At 40.1% G+C, this 23,069-nt stretch overlaps 1 protein-coding gene across 3 annotated transcripts in view; it reads left to right on the top strand.

Moving 5' to 3' along the window:
• The window catches only part of BTBD7 (BTB domain containing 7), an 88,147-nt gene extending 65,925 nt beyond the window's left edge, over positions 1-22,222 (top strand). For 2 of the 3 annotated variants that reach the window (XM_045448299.1, XM_045448298.1), the window contains 6 exons: positions 3,157-3,317; positions 7,054-7,197; positions 9,123-9,312; positions 12,336-12,514; positions 14,005-14,451; positions 16,927-22,222. In XM_045448299.1, coding sequence (XP_045304255.1) covers positions 3,157-3,317; positions 7,054-7,197; positions 9,123-9,312; positions 12,336-12,514; positions 14,005-14,451; positions 16,927-17,742 — 1,937 coding nt within the window. In that variant the 3' untranslated portion in view covers positions 17,743-22,222. Of the gene's footprint in view, positions 1-3,156; positions 3,318-7,053; positions 7,198-9,122; positions 9,313-12,335; positions 12,515-14,004; positions 14,452-16,926 lie in introns of those variants that run through there. The other variant, XM_045448300.1, reaches the window with a different exon arrangement.
• Positions 22,223-23,069: the final 847 nt, after the last annotated feature.

Raw genomic sequence — 23,069 nt, 5'->3', positions numbered from 1 at the left:
GCACCTACATGGCTCAGTTCAGTGTCCGACTCTTGGTTTAGGCTCAAGTCATGATCTCATGGCTTCATGGGTTCAAGCCCCTGCATCAGCGCAGAGCCTGCTTGGGATTCTCTCTTTCTCTGTCTCTCTCTCTCTGTCTCTCTCTCTCCCTCCCTCCCTCCCTCCCTCTCCTCTCTCTCTGCCCCTACCACTCATGCTGTGTCTTTCTCAAAATAATCTTTAAAAAAAAAAAAAAAAAGGTTAAAATGGTTAGTTTTATGTTATGTGAATTTTACCTCAACAAAAAAAGATAGAACTACCTCCCAAAAAAGCCTAATGTGTTGTTTGTTTTTAAATTTTGTAGAAGGTAAAGGAAAAATAATGCTTTTGAATGGTTTCCATCTAGGGATACTGCAGAAGAGATGGAAACATCATACGCATGTTCCTTCCCTCAAAGAGTGTTGTGTTCCTCTATATAGCAAACCCAAATCAAAACATTTTTTTCAAAACATTTTAATTTAGAAAAATACAGATTTCCCTTTCCTGTCATTTTTTGATGGCTGTATCTAATTAGATATACTTTACATATCATGAAGTTCACTTATTTAAAGTGTTCAAGTCATGATTTTTAGTGCACTTACAGAGTTGTTCTGTCACGTTTTAAGGCAAGCTGAGCCTGCCTTTCACAACCTCTTATTTTTCCTAATTTATTTTTCTGTGGCCTGCTTGAGCCATTAGCAATTCTCAGATGTGATTGTTTTTAAGTTTTTATCTGTTTTGGGAGAGAATCCCACGCTGAGAAGGGAGAGAGAAAATCTGCACTAACAGTGCAGAGCCCAATGTAATACTTGAACCCATGAACCATGAGATCATGACCTGAGCCAAAGTCATGTGCCTAATCGACTGAGCCACCCAGGTGCCCCATCAGATGTGAATGGTTTTTTATATTAAAGCCACTACTATTAATGTGGGACTTTTTGAAATGCCAGTATACCATCTGTCCTTCTTATTTGCAGGTTCTATATTTGCAAATTCACCTATCTGCTAAAATTTATTTACAGCCTCAAAATCAGTACCTACAGCACTTTCACGGTCATTTGCAGACATGCTCAGAGTGACAAAAATTTTGAGTTCTCTGTTGCACATGTTCCCAGCTTAAGGTGGAACTGAATGACACTGTGCCTTCTTATTGAAGTTCTCACACTGCAAACAAGGTTCTTTTCACAGTCTGTTAAGGGCCATGTTTTTCATATTTTATGGGGGTGTGATCTCACTGATCACAATGGCTTCCAAGTGTAACTTTTAGTGCTGTGTAGTGTCCCTAAGCAGAGGAAGGCTGTGATGTGCCTTACAGGGAAACTATGAGTTAAACAAGCTTCATTCAGGTATGAGTGACAGTGCTCTCAGCTATGATTCAATGTTAATAAATCAGCAATATATATTAATAAGGTGTCTTTAAACAGAAACATACATTTAAAAAAAGGTTATGTCTTGATCGGTTGACAAAATTGTTGGGACCACAGGCTCACAGGAACCTAACCATGTGTTTTCCCTTAGGAGCAGTGGTTCAATATTTACAAAGTGTTTACAATGACTCTATAGAATATGACTACTACAAATAATAAGAATAGATTGTATATAATTCTTCATAATCATTGTAGGCCATGGGCACTACATGGGCCTACATTGTAGGCCACTGATGCAAGGTTGGTAATGATGAAATGTCATATTTATTTTGGGCAGATAATGAGCATCCTTGATAAAATTTCCCTTAATTTTTTTTTAATTTTTTTTTTTTTTTTTTTTTTTGAGAGAGCACGTGAGCAGGGGAGGGGCAGAGAGGGAAGGAGATACAGAATCCAAAGCAGGCTCCAGGCTCTAAGCTGTCAGCACAGAGCCCAACATGGGGCTTAAACTTGTGAACCATGAGATCATGACCTGGGCTGAGGTCAGACACTCAACCAACTGAGCCAGCCAGGCACCCTGATAAAATTTCCCTTAAAATAGTAGTTTTCAGACCAGGTTAGAACGGAAGACTCTTTCACAGGGATGAGAATGAGAAGGAACCTAAGCAAACCAGGCTGCACCTTTTAGTCACCTTTATATATAATGGTTCTGCCCTTAGCTGTGATGTATTTGGGAGTCTTCTCTAAGATTTCATGCCACGACTTTAAGGGGAAATTTTCTTTTTGAAAAGCAATGCTTTGTGTAAGTATGAAGCCAAATCATAGCAAGGCAAGGAAAAAAAAAACTTTTTTCCACATGCTCGCAACAGTTTTATTGAATGATGCCAGAAAAAGCTTAGCTTTTCAAAAATAATTATTTCTTTATCTCTCTATCCATCTGCCTATCACATGATTTAAAGGAAATGCCTGTTTGCCTATAGAGTATTTGCAAAAAGGCAGCATTTATATTTGTGAATGATAAAGATCTTGTTTTTTAAGAAAAATACAGTCCCTAGATTATAGACATGATTACATATTCCCAAAATTTAATTTTTATTTTTACCTCAGTATCATGAGTTATATGTACTCCAGATCTTCCCCTTTCACTGATACCTAATGAAGAAAACCTTGACTCTCTGCTCTGGACGGTGGAAATATATTGCATGTCAGAGATCAAAGGGTCACTTTTTGCAGTAACATTCCCATAGTAAGGAACTTAGGAGACTATCATAGAAATCAGAGTTAAATACAGTGTACATTAGGTTTTGCTGCTTTAGATACCAGGTAATTAATATCTTGTTAAGTTGCTGGTAAACATATGGTAGCCTAATGAGTACACTGATAACCTACAGTGACCAGAAATACCACTTGCCCTGTAGTGCCCTTAATTGTACTAAAAACTGGTCACAGCAATGAGAAAGCTTAAAAAAAAGCCCTTGGTCAAACTAGATTTTAATAGATTGTCCTCTTTTCTCCTTTGAATTAGTATATGGAAAATAATTCTTTATTCCTTAGTGCAAAACAATCAAAAAAAGTTATCCTAAAAGTTGACATCATGCTTTTGCTTTGCCGAAGAACATCTCTGTTAAAGGTATTAAGACAAAAAAAAAAAATTTATAATCCTTTTTAAAGCAGATGCACCTAAGTGTAAAGAGTGTTACTGAAAGTGTACTAGAGAGAAAAGTTTGAAAATTTGGATTTGGTTGGAGACTTCTCATTTTCTGTCTCATAGAGCCAAACTTACTGAGTGGCACTGCCCACAGTGTGAACAGAAGAGGCGTAAAAAGACGAGACCTGGACATCGAAGAGCTTAGAGAGATCCTTTCTTCTCTCTTACCTTTTGTGCGAATTGAACACATCTTACCTATAAACAGTGAAGTCCTCAGTGATGCAGTAAGTGTCTTTCTTCCTTCATCCCTTTCATGAAAAGAAAATGTACCAAAATGTACAGGCTTATCTTTTTTTTTAATCATCATACATAATTTCTACTAATAAGAGTACCGTGAAACTGTGAAGTCCACGAGGACAGAGACAGACGTGTTTCGTACCATGTCATGTCCAACAGTTAAAGGTTGGGTGAATGAGAGTTAAGTGGGGATAGCAGTCTCACTTTTTCAAGAGGATAGTCTCCGGGGGAGGTTACTTCAGCCATTTATCAGCGTAGATCAAGTAGATCCTTATTCACAAAGGAAAGGGTAGAAATTACCTTTGGAGACTTTTCAAACACAGCAATATATCAGGGAACAGGAAGGAAGGAAATTGGTTCAGTGTGAAAGGATGATAGAATCTTCTGATGTTACTTTAAAGATTAATGGAGCTGATCATGTTACTTTCATAATTTTTTCAAAGTGAATTTTTTAAACCAGTAATTGCTTGAATTAATGGATGTGAAAAATAAATATTATAAATATTGTATACAAATTGGCTTATACCGTTAGTGCATTGTTTATAGACATAGTTTTTTCAACTGCTCAGAAACATAAAAGTCATCTGGAAAAAACCCGATAAGAATTTTTTTCCATTATATACAAATGTTTTATTTTTTTTAATTTTTTTTCTTTCCAAGTCTTTATTTAAATTCCAGTTAGTTAACATACAGTGTAATGTTAGTTTCAGGTATAGAATTTAGTGATTCATCACTTACTACCAACACCCAGTGCTCCTCACAATCAGTGCCTTCCTTAATTCCCATCACCTATTTCACCCCCACTCACATCCCCTCCAGTAACCGTCCGTTTGTTCTCTGTAGTTAAGTCTGTTTCTTGGTTTTCCTCCCTTTTTCCCCCCCGCTGCTGTTTGTTTGTTTGGTAAGAATTTTTTTTTTAAGCTCTCTCAAAAGAACATAATGAAGAAAGGATAACTCTTCCAGAATTTAAAATACATTATAAAACTCAAGGGGCACCTGGCTGGCTCAGTTGGTAGAGCATGCGACTCTTGATCTCAGGGTCCTGAGTTAAAGCCCCATATTGGGCCTAGAGCTTACTTTAAAACAAAATAAAACAAAACAAAACAATTTAGATATTTAATCTGTGATGATAGAAAAACAGATGAGACAAAATAGCTGGGAAAAAGATCCTAATTAATACATAAGAGCTAAACATAGGTGCGCCTAGGTGGCTCAGTTGGTTAAGCATCAAACTCTTGATTTCGACTCAGGTCATGATCTCACAGTTTCGTGAATTTGAGCCCTGTGTTCTGCTCTGCACTAACAGAGCGGAGCCTCTTTGGGATTCCCTCTCTCCCTCTCTCCCTCTCTCCCTCTCTCCCTCTCTCCCTCCTTCCCTCCCTCCCCCCCTCTCCTGCTCATTCTCTCTCCGTCTCTTTCAAAATAAATACATTTTAAGAGAGAATTAAACATATAATAATCTATCAGAAATCAGTGAATCATTGTGGTGCTAGACTAGCTGATGAGCTGGGGGAAATTTGTTTAAAGTTAAACCCTCATTTCACTTGCACACAAAATTAATCCCTGTTAGATTGAAGAATTAAATATTAAATCGAAATATGGAAAAACTAGAAGGAAATGATTAAATATTTATGGTATTTCTGATTAGAAAAAATGGTCAGTCTCACTAGTAATCACACACACCAAAGAAAGCAAAATAAAGCCATAAGTTACCATTTTTTTCACCTATTAAGTCAATAATTTTTGAAATAATATTACCATCCCGTAGGGGAAGCATAGCTGGTACATTAGTAGCATTGTCCTTAAATATTTGGAAATAGCTTAAATGTCTAATAACAGAAAAAAATAAAAGTAAACTATAGTATGACTACTCAAAAGAGTATTTTGCTGCCCTGAACAATAGTCATAAAGACTAATACAGCAACATGAAAAAATGTTAATGGAATATAATTTTAGAAGTATACAAAATAATGCATTTTTTTTTTTTTTATAACTTAAATTTTTTTTTTTCAACGTTTATTTATTTTGGGGACAGAGAGAGACAGAGCATGAACGGGGGAGGGGCAGAGAGAGAGGGAGACACAGAATTGGAAACAGGCTCCAGGCTCTGAGCCATCAGCCCAGAGCCCAACGCGGGGCTCGAACTCACGGACCGCGAGATCGTGACCTGGCTGAAGTCGGACGCTTAACCGACTGCGCCACCCAGGCGCCCCCAAAATAATGCGTTTTTATGTATTCTAGAATTCAATTCTGTAAACATCCATTTGAAAAATACTGGCAGGAAATATATCAGCATTATTATGGTTGAAATAGGGTTACGAGTTTTTGCCTGTTTCCTAAATACTATCTAATGCTATATTTTATTAGTTAAAAATAATTTTAACTAATGCAGCAATTAGACATTTATTGTATTTAATAAGATTAATATTGGAGAAACGATGTTTGGTTTTGTTTAAAACTTAGGACACAAACCAAATTGAACTCTGAATCTGGTTTAGAAAAATACTTTAGAACTTTGGTTTAGTAGAGTTAGAAAACACCTATCTCTGGGACGCCTGGGTGGCTCAGTCAGTTAAGTGTCTGACTTCAGCTCAGGTCATGATCTTGCGGTTCGTGAGTTCAAGCCCCGCATCGGGCTCTGTGCTGACAGTTCAGAGCCTTGGAGCCTGCTTCGGATTCTGTGTCTCCCTCTCTCTGCCCCTCTCCCCACTCGCACTCTGTCTCTCTCTCCCTCAAAATAAATAAACATTAAAAAAAAATTTTAGAAAATACCTATCCCTGTTCTTAATTCCATGCTTCATGCCTAAGTCCCCAGTGAAAGTTTGCTAGTCATGCTGTTAAAACCTTAAAACACTCCTAGTGTGTGTGGAGTGCTTTTACCTCATGACCGCCTCACAACCACCTTAGGAGCTGTAGGTATTTGATTTATTTTCTCCCAGCATAGACATGGAAACAACAGGGCTACCACATATAGATGTGCAGTGTTCCATCTCCAGGGCCATCTAGAAGCCCTTAAAGTGAAGCTCAGATAAAAGGACATGTCTGCGGGGGCACTTGGGTGGCTCAGTCAGTTGAGCATCTGACTTCGGCTCAGGTTCCTGAGTTCAAGCCCCACGTGGGGCTTACTGCTATCAGTGCTGTCAGTGGTGTTAGCCGGCTTCAGATCCTCTGTCCCCCTCTCTCTGCCCCTCCCTTGCTTGTGCTCTTTCAAAAATAAAACATTCAAAAAACAAAAAGGGACATGTCTGTGGTCATGCAGCTGTTAAATGGGGAGTTAGGGTTTTGTGTCAAGTCTTCCTTCCCCTAGAGCTCCCGCCCCTAACCACCATGCAGACTGCCTGTCTCCTTGTACTGTAGATCTAGGCCCAAGATGTTCCTTTGTCTTTTGGGGGGAGGGGGGAGGATGGAATCCATGTCTAGATGAGTAAGGAAAAAAATAGAATTTGGTTTTCATTAAAAGTTCTGAAAACTAGTCCAGCTCATTATATTTATAATTATTATAGCTCTTCTTTTAAAAACATCTTTCCTCTGTATAGAGAAAAGTGGTAAATTGTAGTACCTTTTTATTGCTGAATTTTTGAAATATTGTTAAACATTAGGAGTATTTTGAAATTTAACATCTATTCCTAAATTTTTATGATTTATAGGTATAATTACTTATCTTAGTAATATTCTAGTTCACTCAAATCTCTAGTTCATCTAAAAAAAATTTTTTTTTCCAAGATGAAAAGAGGCTTGATTAGTACTCCTCCATCAGATATGCTTCCTACAACAGAGGGTGGAAAGTCAAATGCCTGGTTACGGCAAAAAAATGCTGGAATATATGTTCGTCCTCGGCTGTTCTCTCCATATGTGGAGGAAGCAAAGGTAATGAAAATCATTTTAAGTTATTAGAGTGCCTTTTATGAACTATAATTTGTGCTTATAAGCACAAAGATATTCATTGTGGCATTGTAAAAAATATTTAGAGATAGCCTAAATATTTGATAATAGGGAAAGTGAAAGTAAACTCTAGTTTACTCACCAGAATAGTTTTCTGAAATGTTTAATTATCAAGCATGTCTTTATAACTTAGTTTATATTAAATTGCATTTTACATTTTTCTTATCTTAGTTGTGTTGCAAATTGTTAATTTGGAAAAAAATTAATTTTACGGAGATGATTGTCAGTATTTTGTGATCTTCAAGATGGGAATAATGTTCTGAAAAGATTGCACACATTTTGTCTTTCTTAAACTAAAGAAATGACAATGTCTTGCAAAATGCTTCTGTAATGGCTTCTGGAAATTATATTTTAGTTTCAGAATATGTACATAAAACTAAGACAGTTTCAGGCTTTCTAAGTAAATTATGTATTATAATATGAAGAACTCCAAGAAAATATGGTAATGTGAAAATGGAATACTGTGATTTTTATTAGCTGTATTTAGCTATGAGAACTTTGAGACAGCCTTTTGAGGAACTGGCACTCTTTGATAGTCAGAAATCACCATTAAGCTTTCTGAAACAAATTAACAGGGAAAGCATTGTTTGGGTATAGAATTAAGTTATCTTAAATTTTTTCTTTTTTTGATTGTCGGAGTTCCTAACTTAAGATATGTGAAAGAATTGTGAGAAGTTAATTTTATTGACTAGATCAATAATCTATCTCTTACTGAGTAGTTGACACTTAAATAGTCTAAAATCGGGAAAAAAGCATAATGGTGGGGTCTCGTCTTTCAGAAGTAAGTTCAGTCCTTAACAGCACACAAGTATCACAGCCTTTACCAGGGTTGCAGCTGATGATAAAAGGTCTGTAATAAACTACCTCTCACTCGGCTCTGTCTCAGAATGGGGCAGCAGGGAGCTGATCAGATAGTCCTCCTGGGACTTCCCTGTTCCCAGATGGCTGTACCCACACTTCATAGATAATTGCCCTCAGTAAATGTGGAAAAGGTTTATACATTACTTCATTTTGGACATTCTGCAGTTGAAATTCATCTGAAACTAACTTAACAATTGGGTTTATATATAGATCTGTTGAATTTAAAGTTGATCTTCAGTATTTTATATTTTGAACATTTCTTGTTGGATCTGATATTTAGCCCATGTATACCTTGTTTTCTTTATAGTAACTTTAGATATAAATTACTTCTGATTGATTTTATACCTTCCTTCAAATTTCAAATACTTCAATTAAAAGCAAATTTTTCAGAAGGTGATTATTTCAAAGATGCTGCAGAAATATTTTTTAAAAATTAAAGAGTTTGGGACGCCTAGGTGGCTCAGTTGGTTAAATGTCCAACTCTTGGTTTCCGCTCAGGTCATGATCTCACGGTTGTGAGTTCAAGCCCCGCATTGGGTTCTGTGCTGACAGTATGGAGCCTGCTTGGGATTCTCTCTCTCTCTCCCTCTCTCTCTGCCCTCCCCACTTGTTCTATCTCTCAAATAAGATTCAAAAAAAATTTTTTTTAAGAGCGTTTAAAAAAAATTAAAGAGGTAAAGGGGCTCCTGGGTGGCTCAGTCAGTTAAGTGTCCGATTCTCGATCTCAGTTCAGGTCTTGATCTCAGGGTCGTGAGTTCAAGCCCCGTGTTGGGCTCCACACTGGATGTGACGCCTACCTAAAACAAACAAACAAACAAACAACAAAATTAAAGAGATAGGAGTTCTTTCTCCTTTCATTATTTTAAAGCTTCATACACTGGAAACAATAAATTACTTCCCGTTTTATATGCTGAAGGTAATAATCTTTCTCTGGATGTGATTTACAGAGATGGTTGACTGATACTCTTCATATTGAATTGTTCTTTCAGTCAGTGCTGGACGAGATGATGGTGGAACAAACAGATCTTGTGCGTTTGCGAATGGTTAGGATGTCCAATGTGCCAGACACGCTTTACATGGTTAGTACCGCCGTGCCACAGTGCTGTCACATGATGAGCCACCAGCAGATCAGCAGTCACCAGTCAAGCCCTCCTTCAGTCGTAGCCAATGAAATTCCAGGTGAGGCAGTAGCCTTCTGTCAGGCATTTATATTTAAATGAATAATCTGATCATTTTTGTAGCCTTTTTTATATGTGCTCATTCTCTCAGCTTTCCAAAATTCATTACTCATTGTTTTCATAATAAGCTCGGTTTTTTGTTTCATATTTTATTTTCCAGTAACAGGTGTATACAGGTTTTCCGGTTAGCACAGAGTTTCTCAACCTAAGCTGTCTTGACATATGCTTTGTTGAGGAGGCTGTCCTGTGCACTGTGGGGTGTTCAGCAGCATCCCTGATCTGCACTCACTAAATGCCAGTAGCATGCGCGCGCGCGCACACACACACACACACACACACACACACACACACACCCCTTTGTGACAACTCTTTGAAAACATTTTTATGTTTCTAGACATTGCTAAATGTGCCCTGTGGGGCAAAATCGCTTCCTGTTGAGAACCACTAGTTCAAAGGAATTCAGATTTTTCATCACCATAAAGCATTTCTCACAGAAGACTCTTTGAGTTATAAACTTGTGTCTTTTGAGTCTAGACATGTCCCCTGAAATGTTATCACTGTTGGTTTCCTAGAGATCCATCCAGCTTCCCAGGATCTGCTCTGTGAATTCTGTTGGTAGTGCAGGCTTATGTGATGACTTTGAGGAAATCGACCATAGATTGAGATATAACTGTTATATCCAAAATTTTCTGAGCATCAGGTGATGTTGACTTTAACCAAAGGGCTCTAGTGTCCATCTTTAAGGTAAGAAAATGCACAGTGATCTGGGGGGTCAGAGATTTACAGCTCTTGCCAATTACTACTGCAAAATTCAAACACATTGCATACTGTATAGCGTTATTAGAAATAGCCCCATTCAGGTGCCTGGGCATCTGACTTTGGCTCAGGTCATGATCTCACGGTTTGTGAGTTTGAGTCCCGCATCCAGTTCTGTGCTGATAGCTTGGAGCCTGGAGCCTGCTTTGGATTCTGTGTCTCTCTCTGTCTCTCTGCTCCTCCCCTGCTCATTCTCTGTCTCTCTCTCCTTCAAAAATAAATAAACATAAAAAAAAAAAAATTAAAAAAAAAAAAAGGAAAAGAACTAGCCCCATTCATTTTCTGCTTATAAATATTGTTTCAATTAAGGATAAATTTAAAAAAAAAAATAACTTTTAATTGAGCACATTTTATTCTGGGACTAATGTCTGATCAGTTGTTGGCCTTATCAGATTTGGCCACTAGTGACAAAATACTGACTGTCATTTATTTAAAGTACACATTAGACAACAGCATGAAGAGAAATGTTTCTGTAGCTGATTTATGCAGATATTGAAGCTACAGTAATTAGCCGGTTTTTATCAGCTCAAATTAATACAATTAAATAGCATAATTTAATCTTAGAACTGAATCTAAAAAGCCCAAAGACATTCACAATTAAGTACATTCAGAAGAGTAGGACTTGCCTTTCTTGTCTTGCTTTAACAAGACCTGGTCCTGTTCTGGTGTTATCTGATACTTCCCTCTTCCTTGCCCACCACACTCTAAGGAGGGCCGTGTAGCTTATTGGAGAAGACTCATGGGCTCATATCCTGGCTCTGCCACTTTTATGTGACTTTGGGTAAGGTTACTTACTTAGCATTAATTTCTTCATCTGAAAAATGGATATAATGTCTCCTTTCTAGTGTTGTTAATGAAGATTCAAGGAAGTCCCATGAGTAAGATGCTTAGGAGTGTGCCTGGAACAAAGTAAGCACTCAGTAAATGGTCGCTCCCTTTCCCCAGAAATAATAACCAGTGGCTACTCTAGTCAGTTTGTCTCTTAGATACAGAAGACTCCATCCTCGACTCCCCACCCTCTGCTATAGCCTTAGTCTAGGTTCCCAATTGGTGTTCCTGCCTCTAACCTTACTCCCATTCTGGCCTTTACACCAGGACTCGGCAAACATTTTCTGGAAAGGCCATTTGGTAGATACTTTAAGTTTTGTGGGCCATGCAGTCTCCATCACAACTACTCAACTCTGTTGTCAAAAGCAACCACAGACAATACGTAAACAAATAGGTGTAGCTGTGTGCCAGTACAACTTTACTGACAAAACAGGCAGCAGGCTTGATTCAGCCTACAGGCCGTAGTCTGCCAACCCCTGCTTTACACTGTTCTCAGAGCACGCTTTCTGTCACTGCCCTGATCCTGTCTTTCCTTCCCCTGCACAAGGGAGTACCTGTTGTTCACAACATAGAATTTAAATTCCTTATCGTAATATGCAGGCTCATTCGTCATCTGTTCCTACCCATCTTTCTCGCCTTCTCTCTTAACACTACTCCTGCTTGTACCTATGAACCCTGAGTTCGCTAATGCTGCCAGCTGCTTGTGCCATACTGTCACCTGCGTGTTTGACACATGCCTTGTCCTTCTGCTCGAGACACATACCTTCACTCTGCTTTCTTTACCTGCCTGGTTTTTCTCTCATTCTTCAAGACTCCACTCAGGATTCCCCTCCTCCAGGAAACCTCTCTTGCCTGCCTCCATCTGAGGTGGGCCCTTCCTCCACGTCCCGTCAGCATCCTTCACATGTTTGCCTTTGTGACCACTTAGGGCCTGTGCTCTACTGCTTCACTCAGTTTACTTCACTAAAACTAGAGCTCTTCGAGGACAGGGATCATATCTTTGATTCTGAGCACCCCAGTACCCAAGCCCAATACCTAGCACATAACCAGGACTCAGAAACTTATTTGAATAAAAGAATGAATATATTTAAAAGATTTCTGAAATACCCTGAGATGTAGAAGAGAATATATGCAAGGAAAATTTTAGTTAGGTTGTGAACTAAGAAGACAGTTCAGTAACTGTTTCGTATTATCAGCAGCATTTTGAGCACAGTGAAATTTTATTAAAACTTTAAAAAATAATTAGAAGCACATAAATTAGTATTTTCCAGGAAATTAAAATTCTAATGCAGAACAACACAGGCCTTCTTGCTTGTGCTCAGTAGGGGACCTTTGATGCAGCTCAGATATTTTGCCTACAGAGTGTTTTTCTTTTTTCAGTTCCTCGTCTCCTCATTATGAAAGACATGGTTAGACGTCTGCAGGAACTACGGCACACTGAGCAGGTGCAGAGAGCCTATGCACTCAACTGTGGGGAAGGCGCCACGGTCAGCTATGAAATTCAAATCCGAGTGTTAAGAGAGTTCGGTCTTGCAGACGCGGCTGCAGAGCTCTTGCAGGTGGGGATGGCATTCGACTGTGTGAAATAGGGAGCCTGTGCAGATGGTATTTCAGACATTCCAGGAGCCCTCCCAGCACGCATCTGCTTCTTAGTGCATGCCCTTTCACTGCCTCATGGGTCTGGGATAGCCTGGAAGTCCCCCCTGGGTAGAGGCGGGGTGTGGAGTAGATGGAGCACATGGGCTCTGGTGGGAGAGCTGAAGTTATAGCTTGGCTCTGCTGCTCACCAGTTAACTTGGGCCACTTAACCACTCCCAAGTATCAGTTTCCTTACCAATAAAGTGGATGTTGTGAAGACAAGAGGTGCTGTATGTAAGCAGCTATGTCTCTTAATACCTAATAGGCCTGCTAAAAGTTAATGGTGTGCATGCCCATCAAAGGTGAAAAAGGAAGCAGAAGATTCTGACCTTCCACTGCTCTCTGCCCCTCTTTGGGTCTCTAGATTTCGGGTTGTGGCCTACTACCAGACTTAACAGATCTTCCAGATGCCCCTCTTATTCCTCTCCCCTCCTCTTCCGTATAATAAGAAATTTTTTGCTTGATGTTGCAAATCCTATAAGCACGAGAATCAAAAACTGAATGTGGGTTTTTTTTGTTTTTTTTGTTTGGTAACCAGCATGGGGAAAAAAACTCCCTTGTTACCAAGTACAGGAGCAGTAGCGTTGGTTTTGCAGTGAAGGAAGAATGTGTAAAGTAGTCTGCTCACAGCCACTAAATCAGAACCTAAAGTAAAATTTAATTTTTTCTGGTCAAGTGATTGAATTTTTTTTGCCACTGACTCTAGACTTGTTTAGCTGGAGTCTTCAAAGGGGAATGTGGTGTGATGTTCTTAGGCAAGGGAGCAGGCCACTTATAGGTTCTTGATTTTCTTTTTTTTGCTGTGGATTCCATCCATGAAATAGTCTTGTATACTATACATTTCTTTCCCCCTTGACATTCTAAACTGTATCTTAATTTGGTATCTTAAATTGCATTAAAGTTTTACAGATTAAGTATTCTTACATAATGTTTATCAAAATGCTCATAAAACTGAGTTATGTGTAATAGGTAAGGATTAGTATTTTATAGTTTTTATTTCAGACAGAGTGCAGATGTTTTGTAAGAAAGTTCTAGGAGGATCTTTACTTGTATGCCTTTTTGTCCTTTGGTATTTAATTTTATTTTCTCAGCAGAGACTCATTTGAATTAGGTTTTATTTCCTGCTTTTGCATTATCACATAATCTTGCAGGAGATTACCAACCTGCTTGCTGGAATATTTAGTTAAGCTGTTCTCCTTGATAGCTGTATCTTAGGCTATAGAGACTCCACTCTATCCTTTTGTGCTATTATTAAGGTAAATTTTTCTTGGGCTTCTGGCCTAGAGAAATAATGTTGTGCCTTTTACTCTTGCTGAATGTGGTTTTCTTAGGATCTCACTTAATGCTCTCAGCCTGTAAATTTCTATCTAGAAATTTGCTGATAAATGTCTTGTTTGTTTAAATCTTTCAGAATCCTCACAAGTTCTTTCCGGATGAACGTTTTGGGGATGAAAGTCCACTCTTGACAATGAGACAGTCTGGGAGATGTCGAGTTAACAGTACCCCCACTGCAGAAACCATGTTTACAGATCTGGACTCTTTTGTGGCCTTCCATCCACCCTTGCCCCCACCGCCACCTCCGTACCACCCCCCAGCGACCCCAATCCATAACCAACTCAAAGCAGGCTGGAAACAAAGACCTCCCAGCCAGCATCCTTCGCGTTCATTCTCTTATCCCTGTAATCATTCACTGTTTCACTCCAGAACGGCCCCTAAAGCCGGCCCCCCTCCCGTCTACTTGCCAGGTGTTAAAGCAGCAGCACCTGATTGCACCAACACCACAGGACTGGGGAGACAGACTGTGGCCACCGCCGCCACCGCCACCACCTCAGCAGCAGTAACTTCTGAGAAACAAGTGGTAAGTTAACATCTCACTAATTTAGGGCAAATAAAATGTTCATGGAATATGAGAGGCGGTTTCCAAGAGCCCTAGTGGGACTCAGCAGTGCCCAGAAGTATTGCCACCAAGCCGAAAGCGTGGACTCCAGGACTATGGAGAGAGGGAGGTAAGGCCAAGTGAGAAGACAGGAAGAGAGGGTGTGTGGGGAGGGTGGTTGGCACCTTCCTTGTCTTTGTGTTCATTGTAGGTACTTAGAAGGGATGATGTTACTGGGCAGTGCCACTGGATGCTCTCGGTTTCATGATGCTCCATTCAAACACATGTCTAGAATCTGCCCTAGCTTCTCTTCTATAGAATCTGCTCTTCTACCAAATGCTTTGATGGGGTAGGAAAGGAAAGTTATTTATAGCTAAGTGTACTGTCAGGAGCAATGTGGCAGAAGACTCCCCATTCAGAAAGTAGATGGATGATCAGTCCTCATGCCTGTGTCGGCCTCTGGCAAGCTCTTCCGTCAGGAGGCTCATTTGACTAGGAACCACAGTAGCTAGCGTTAATAGCTAGCAAATTAAGCGAAGACCTTGCTCAGTTTTGCACTGAATGAAAGGTTGAATTTCTGTTTATATAATACCTTTGAAACAAAATAGTGATTTTTAAGTCCTTCTGCTCGGTCACACATTATCAGTGGCCTTCAATAGAAAAACAAAAGAGGGGTGCCTGAGTAGCTCAGTCGGTTGGGTGTCCGACTTTGGCTCAGGTCATGACCTCATGGTTTGTGAGTTCGAGCCCTGCGTCAGGCTCTGTGCTGACAGCTGAGAGCCTGAAGCCTGCTTTGGATTCTGTGTCTCCCTCTCTCTCTGCCCCTCCCCCACACTCACTCTGTCTCTGTGTCTCTCAAAAATGAACAAACGTTAAAGAAAAAAATTAAAAAAAAAAAAAGAAAAACAAAGGATACATATATTAATTCAGGGAATCTTTATTAAAATATGGCTTTTGGAGGTGCGCCTGGGTGGCTCAGTCGGTTGAGCGTCCAAACTTCGGCTCAGGTCGTGATCTTGCAGTTCGTGAGTTCAAGCCCCGCATGGGGCTCTGTGCTGAGAACTCAGAGCCTGGAGCCTGTTTCAGATTCTGCGTCTCCCTCTCTCTCTGCCCCACCCCCGCTTGCACTCTCTCTCAAAAATGAATCAACATTAAAGAAAAAAAATTAAAAAAAAAAAAAAAGAAAAACAAAGGATACATATATTAATTCAGGGAATCTTTATTAAAATATGGCTTTTGGAGGGGTGCCTGGGTGGCTCAGTCAGTTGAGCGTCCGACTTCGGCTCAGGTCATGATCTCGAAGTTCATGGGTTCGAGCCCCGCGTCGGGCTCTGTGCTGACAACTCAGAGCCTGGAGCCTGCTTTGGATTCTGTGTCTCCCTCTCTCTGCCCCTTCCCTGCTCATTCTCTGTCTCTCTCTGTCTCTCAAAGATGAATAAACATTAAAAAAAAATTTTTTAATACAGCTTTTGGAATATGTGGACTAGTGTACACCTTGGGTCAAATTATATTCTTTCCTCACTTTATACCCTGCTACCTACTCTCCCACCTGTCCTCCCAAGCCCCTAAAAAAAGAAGAAGCAACAGAGGTCGATAGTATTTGATAAGGCAAATTCCCATCCTGTTGGCCCGGCCCTCGGTTTTACAATTACAGAGTTCTATTTTTTTTCAATTTTATTTTATTTTTAAGTTTCTTTTCAGAGAGGACAGACATGCACACGATCAAGGAAGGGGCAGAGAGAGTGAGGGAGAGAGAATCCTAAGCAGACTCTGCGCTGTGATCACAGAGCCTGACTTGGGGCTTGATCCCACAAACCGCAAGATCATGGTTTGAGCCAAGATCAAGAGTCACACCCTTAACTGACTGAGCTACCCTAGTCCCCTTACTTTTTATTTTAAATAAAATTCCTTTTAAAGGTAATTTATTTGTATGTTTGTCGCAGTCTCTTTTTTTAAGCTTTTGTTTTTAAGTAGTCTCTACACCCAATGTGGGGCTCAGACTCACAACCCCAAGATCAAGAGTCACATGCTCCACCAACCCAGCCAGGTACCCCGATTACAGTCTTGATTATGATAATGAGAAATAGGAAACAACCTTCATATCAGCAGTGGGAGAATGGTTAAGTAAGCCATGGCTCATCAGTACAGTGGAATAATAATCTCAAAATTTAGCCACAGATTTATATATGCACTACATTTTGTGAAAATTAATATATGTGCAGAGAAAAAAAAAGTGAGAAATACCTTAAATTGTTAATGGTGATTATCTCAGGGAAGGTTAATGTTTTTGTTTTTGGGTTTTTTTGGCTTCTATGGTTTTCTATATTTTTATCATTCTTAAAACTAAGCCTGTATTACTTTTATAATGAGGAAGCAAAATCAGTGAACATCAGTTTTACAAAGAGGGTGTCATGGGCCTTTTTCTTTTAACCTCTCTTCCTTTATCTCTGTTTGCAGTGTACCCAACCTGTGCTAAACGACCTAATGCCGGACATCGCCATGGGTGTGTCCACACTGTCACTCAAGGACAGGAGGCTTCCAGAACTGGCTGTTGACACAGAATTAAGCCAATCAGTTTCTGAAGTAGGACCAGGGCCTCCCCAGCATCTGTCGTGTATTCCACAGAGGCACACACACACGTCTCGAAAGAAACACACGCTAGAGCAAAAAGCAGATGCTCGAGAAAATCAGCAGGAATATCCGGATTTCTATGACTTCTCAAATGCTGCTTGCAGACCTTCTACGCCTGCTCCTGGCAGACGCACCCCCTCCCCTTCGCAAGGTGGATATTTTGGTCCCGATTTGTATAGCCACAATAAGGCATCACCAAGTGGCTTAAAGTCAGCCTACCTACCTAGCCAGACCTCTCCTAAAAAGCAGGAAGAAGCTAGGAGAGAATATCCACTTTCCCCTGACGGGCATCTACACAGACAAAAGAATGAGCCAATACACCTTGATGTCGTTGAGCAACCTCCCCAGCGGTCAGACTTTCCTTTGGCAGCCCCAGAAAATGTTGGCAATGGTCCAGCCCACGTCAGGGGACGAACAGCAGTAGAAACTGACTTGACTTTTGGGCTGACTCCCAACAGACCCTCACATTCTGCATGCAGCTCTGAAGCTCCGGAAGAGAGACCCAGTAGGAGACTGGCCGACAGCGAGTCCCTGGGCCATGGAGCTCCGCGAAATTCCGATTTAGAAAGGGAAGATTCAATAAGCAGGGGAAGGAGGTCACCAAGCAAGCCAGACTTCCTCTATAAAAAGTCTGCCCTCTGAGAGCAACCTCCAAGTCGTCTGTGCCTGAGATGTGAAACATCCCATTTTATGATGTAACCCAACAACTTAGAGACCAGTTTATTGATGCCAGCGAACTCAGTTTCACATTAGTTTATTCTCGTTTTTGTATATACATGTTTATTAGACATGGCATGCTAAGAGGGTTATTTTGAATGCTGCATCTGTCTATTTTGTGTTTGAACAATTATGTGGGGAAGCATTTTTAAGAGCAAGCAAGCTGGCACTTTTTTTTCTCTTTACAAATGATGGGATTTTTTTTGCACTTGTACATTTATTTTATCTGTGTTGATTTTATATCAGTATGTTACACTTTATTGCCACATTTAAAGGAACTGTATTTTCATACTTTTTTGCATTTTACCTTTCATCTACCCGTTTCCACGTGCATTGGATTGCACACTAAGATGTATTTTCTTATGAAATAGTTCTGTGTTTATTTTTTAATTATAGAAATTCCAAAGAACAGCACATCAAAATGCTCCTCTCTTTTCGGTAATCGTTTTAGTTCAGAAATCTTCCTGCTCAGTCTCCATAAACCTAGTATCATTCTTTCTTACTTAGTAAGTCTTTGGGAGCTGGTCTTCATTCCTCCAGCGGGAGTCCAATCAGGATCCTGAAGTTTTCTGGTTCAATAAAGAACAGAAAGGAGCAAAGCCTTTTGTGCCCAGGCTTAAAGCTCTTGCTTTGTTCCCAGTGTGGACGCTGTCAGAATTCCTGCGAATGCTGGTAGTATGGATCAGCGTATCACTAGATGAGGTTCTAAAGACATCAGATTTTCTGGAATCCTAAGGCAGTGGAAATAACGAAGTGACTTAAAGCTTGCACTACGGGATTTCTGGTTCTGAGCTTCGACTCTCCAGCTGAGGACTGCTTGCTGCCTTCAGTTGTCTTGCTCTCTGTGGGAAAAAAAAAACAAAAGGGCTTCAGTCTTATGGATGTCATTTGGTGTTTGTAAGCCTATGTTTTCTTTTAAATGTTTTTCAAAGTGTGTCTGAATTTTGGTGTCCTAAAAAAGTTGTTGTAGAACGCATAATGCTTTGTCACCAAAAAAAGAAAAAGAAACCTTTTTTTTTTTTCTTTTCCCAGTGAAACACTACATGTCCTACTTGAACTCCATTGGGGGGCGCTGGTTTGGGATTTTACTGAACCACTGAGCACATGGGATCTTTTAAGATCCTCTCCCTTGGAAGGGCAATGTGTGAGCTAAGGACTGTTTTTTTTTTCTTACTCTCCAGTGTAAATATATTAGTATTTGAGTTTTTAAATCACTTTAACATTATTTGAGCATTCACTTTGTATTTTTACAAACACACACACAGCCGTAGCACTTAGAAGAAAAGAGACTTGCTGAACATCCCCTCATATGAAGGATGTCTGGGAGCCTCTTTTCTGTGTATGTATATATATATAAAACTATGAATCACTCACACTCACTCTAAAACTATGCAGGGCTAGGGAGCCTTTACAAGCTACCATATAAATGAATTACATGCACTTTTAAGTAAATAGGTTTCTATTGGGTGTCAACAACTCTGATTTCTCCCGAAGCTGTAGTTTCTCTTACAGTCTTTCCTACTTCACCCTGTGGATATACACTCAGGAATAATCTGACATTTTAAAAAATCCTAACAGTCGGTAGTCTCAAAGATGAGGAACTCGTCAGTCTATCCGCATATGGCCAACCGTTGCCCCGCGTTTGTGCTGCCTGCCGAGTTGGCTGCTGCTGGCGTGCTCATCGATGCCGGCGGTGGTGCGCACTGAGCTCCATGCCTCCCGGAGCGAACACTCAGCCCCTGGGAGGTTGGCTAGCTTCGCCTTTGAGGCTCCTTTTTTTTTAGAGCTAGAAAAACATAGGACTCTGTTCTCATTTTGAGGAGGTTTGACTCTTTATAATAGATGATGGTGTCTTTTGAAGCCGATCTCATTCTGTCTCCAGAAACAAAACTGTTAATTCCATCATATTCCTTAACGTGTATTTATATACATGTCTTGACATGAATTACTTTGATGTAGTTTTAGATTTCTATTCTGAATTCAGACCGTACCACGCTAGTACCGCAAATAAGAGTGAGTAGAGCTAATCTGGGTGGGAAAAAGCTTTCTCATCTCTGACCTGTATTTTTCAAAATGTTAGATAAGAGCTATTTGACGTCACATGTTCATTTTTCTGAAAATGTATCAAATATTCTTTCATATTCCCCAAACATAAAAACAAGTGGCCACTGTTCCTACTTTAATTTATGAAGTTTGCTTTTACTAATTGAATAGCCGCTCTGACTAAACTGTGTGTAGAGAGGAACTGACTCTAACCCGTGGGATTGTGGATTGGTGAGACTTTGCAGAAGGTAAGCAGATGTGGCTTGTGTGTGTTCGGGTGGGCGACAGTGGACTTCTGATGTACCTTGTGAGGCGTGGTGGCCGGGGTAGGTGAACAGCTGTGTGCCTCTGGCTTTGGAACCCACCTCTTCAATCCTTTGTAATGCGAACCTGGCACTAAAATCTTCTAATGCTGTTGTACTAAGATAAATGTGAAGCCTGAGTAAGATGGCTCTTAGGGAAAAAAAGCATATGTAGAATATAAAATTTGGGACCTGGCATGTCACTCAGTTTAGAGATTTCATGAGAACCAAATCTCAGAAAGAATACCACATCTCCTCTTGAGACCGTGGACAATCAGGCCATCAGACAATCACCTCCCTCGGTTGCCCACTGTGTGACAGTTTAGAGAACTACCGTTTAGCCCCTGGAGCAGAAAGAGAAGATCCATTTTTTTCAAGATGCTGTTGGTCTTTTTCTTATATTTTTGTCTTAGTTTTGTGATTTTGATGGATAATTTAACTACAAAGTCACCTGTGACTCGAAAAGAAATAGCATGAAAGGCAAAAACGATCACTGAAAAGCAGCCATTTGAGTTTTCCACATATCACGGCCTTTGTCCCATGCCCCTTAGCCTTCTCCAGGCACACATCCTAGACCTAAGCTCTCCTGGCATTTCCAGAACCAGTTGGATCTTGAGGGTTTTTAACAAGTTCTTTGTATTTGAGTCTTTTTGTCGAACTGTCTGTGAAACTTTACCTATTCTTGGTTTTGCGTCCTCAACTCTTTTTATTACAAGATTGCCATCCTTTATTGGATTTTCTTTTGGTTGGTTGTTCACATTCTGGCATTGGACCGTCCTTGTCCATTTGAATGAGGGTGATGATGCAGAGTGTGAAGGGGGCAGTGTGGGGGCAGCAGGGGCTCCCAGCTGACCCCGCACCAGTCTCTGGAGGGGAAGGGTTAACATTTCTCAGTCACTACTCAGCAAAATAGGTATTTTCGTGATGTGTCATCCTCCTTTTAGGGGAAACGTGTTTCATGAAGCACTTCTAAGACCCTTGTTTTGCAATTCTAAGGCATTCATGTTTTTAGCTTAGGAATGAACTCAAAGGGAAATGACTTTTTTTTTTTTTTAATTATTTTCTGGTTGACTTTCAACTTTTCAGTTGAAAGTTACTATTACAGCAGCAGTGATGGGTGCTATTCCCGGTTCTGCAATGGTTTACTTTGTCTACTAAGTGGTTTACTTTCAAACCTCATTACACATAACCTTGCTAAAAGAGTTGCCGTCACACACTAAAAGGTATTTGACTATTTTCCACGGACACTGTCGTATGAACAATGTTTTATGAACTGTTAAGTTGTCTTTTTGTCCTGGAGATTGCAATAGCGGTTGCACAATTGTTTTATTGGCAAGTCTTTGGGTTTTTTTTTTTTCCTTCTAGAAAACCCTCAGACCATGTGTCAGCCTTCCACATTCTGAATATCATAACGCTGTGGCCGTTTCTAGAAAGATGACTTACAAGTGTGTGTCTTGAAAACAGCCTCTCATGTTGGTGTGTTTACGTGGGTTCTAAGAGACGAGGTAAGCTCTGGAAGCTTCTTTGTGTACTACACGTGACCGTGTATCCGGGTTCCGTGGGCAGGTGGTGTGGGATCCTGCTCTTAGATGGGGTGGCTCAAAGATACAGATTCCTGAATTCCACTTGCCGTTTGTGTACCACATCTATACTTCAGAGAGGTGGCATCTTCTACAACACTGCATTTCCTGTGGTTGTGCTGTTACTGCTATGAAGTCAAGTGCCTTCAATGCTAAAGGCTCAGAAATTTTTCTTAAACGGATTTCATGTCCTATGCAAGTGTTTTCTATAACCTGCATAACCAGTACTTTGTAAAACTTGTTTACGCTTCAATTGTACATAGTGTTTTTTAAAGAAATATATAGTATTTTTATTTAGGTACCTCCAAACTTGAATTCGTCTGTGTGAAGCATTGTAAAACGATACATTTCTCTTTTGAGTATCATTACGGTTGTACAAAGGTTTCCACTGGTTCTATTTTTCTACTGTTACTAATAAGCATGTAGCACTGACTTTATCCTACATATAGTTGGCATTTCAAATAAACGGCTTGTATAGAACCTGCTGACTTGGATAGTCTGTTTCAGCCCTGTAGTACGCAGTCCTCAACTTAGGGGGGGGTGATGGTACCACCCCAAGGGTAGAATTGGGAAGAAAGGTGAATGTCCCCTGTGTTTCCAGGGTTTCAGTCCATCAGGGGCTTTTAAAAATTATTATGGTTTTCTCGGAATACCACATTTTCATCGGAGTCAGATTCATTCTTTTACTTCACTGGGAAATTTCTGAGAGATTTCAGCTTACAAATTGTAGCAAAGTTACTTGCACAGGGGTCTCCAGAGGAAGTTCTGCATCCTGACCGCATGAACCCCTGCCCAGAGTGTGCCAACCACGGTGATCGGTCACTGAGAGACCCAGATGTGTCCCAAGACTCATAGGTGTCCAAGCGTCTGCACTGTTTTCTCTTTCAAACTAGGGCTCCTTCGTATTTTTCAATTTGAAAGGGTAATGGAGTCATGATCTTGATGATCTTGTCTAGTTTTCTGAAAAACCATATGTGAAACAAAGTTCTCTAATTCCCATTTTCTCAATTGCTATAAAATCTATCATTTTTTATTTTAATCATTTTACTAATAAATTCATTCTAACCTTTCCACCTTCATGCCTTACTAAGGCGATTCTCCATCTTAGGTTTAACTGTGGAATTTCAAGATAAAATATAAGGTGTTTTGTTTTTTTTTTTTGTATGTGAGCTTCTTAAAAATCTAAAAATGAAAAATTGAATAAGTCAACTTCATTCCTGTGCTTGCAGAAGACCCTGGGACAGCGGGTTCAGGCAGCTCCCTAGCCACATCAGGCCTCGCCTTTCCTTAGGGCACTGAGGAATAGTTCTTGGGTCCAGCCTCCACA

The sequence above is a fragment of the Leopardus geoffroyi genome, chromosome B3 (assembly GCF_018350155.1).
Source record: "Leopardus geoffroyi isolate Oge1 chromosome B3, O.geoffroyi_Oge1_pat1.0, whole genome shotgun sequence".
In the NCBI taxonomy this organism is placed as follows: domain Eukaryota; kingdom Metazoa; phylum Chordata; class Mammalia; order Carnivora; family Felidae; genus Leopardus; species Leopardus geoffroyi.
The sequence above is the reverse complement of the archived record's forward strand: the minus strand, read 5'-3'. Positions and strand labels throughout refer to the sequence as shown.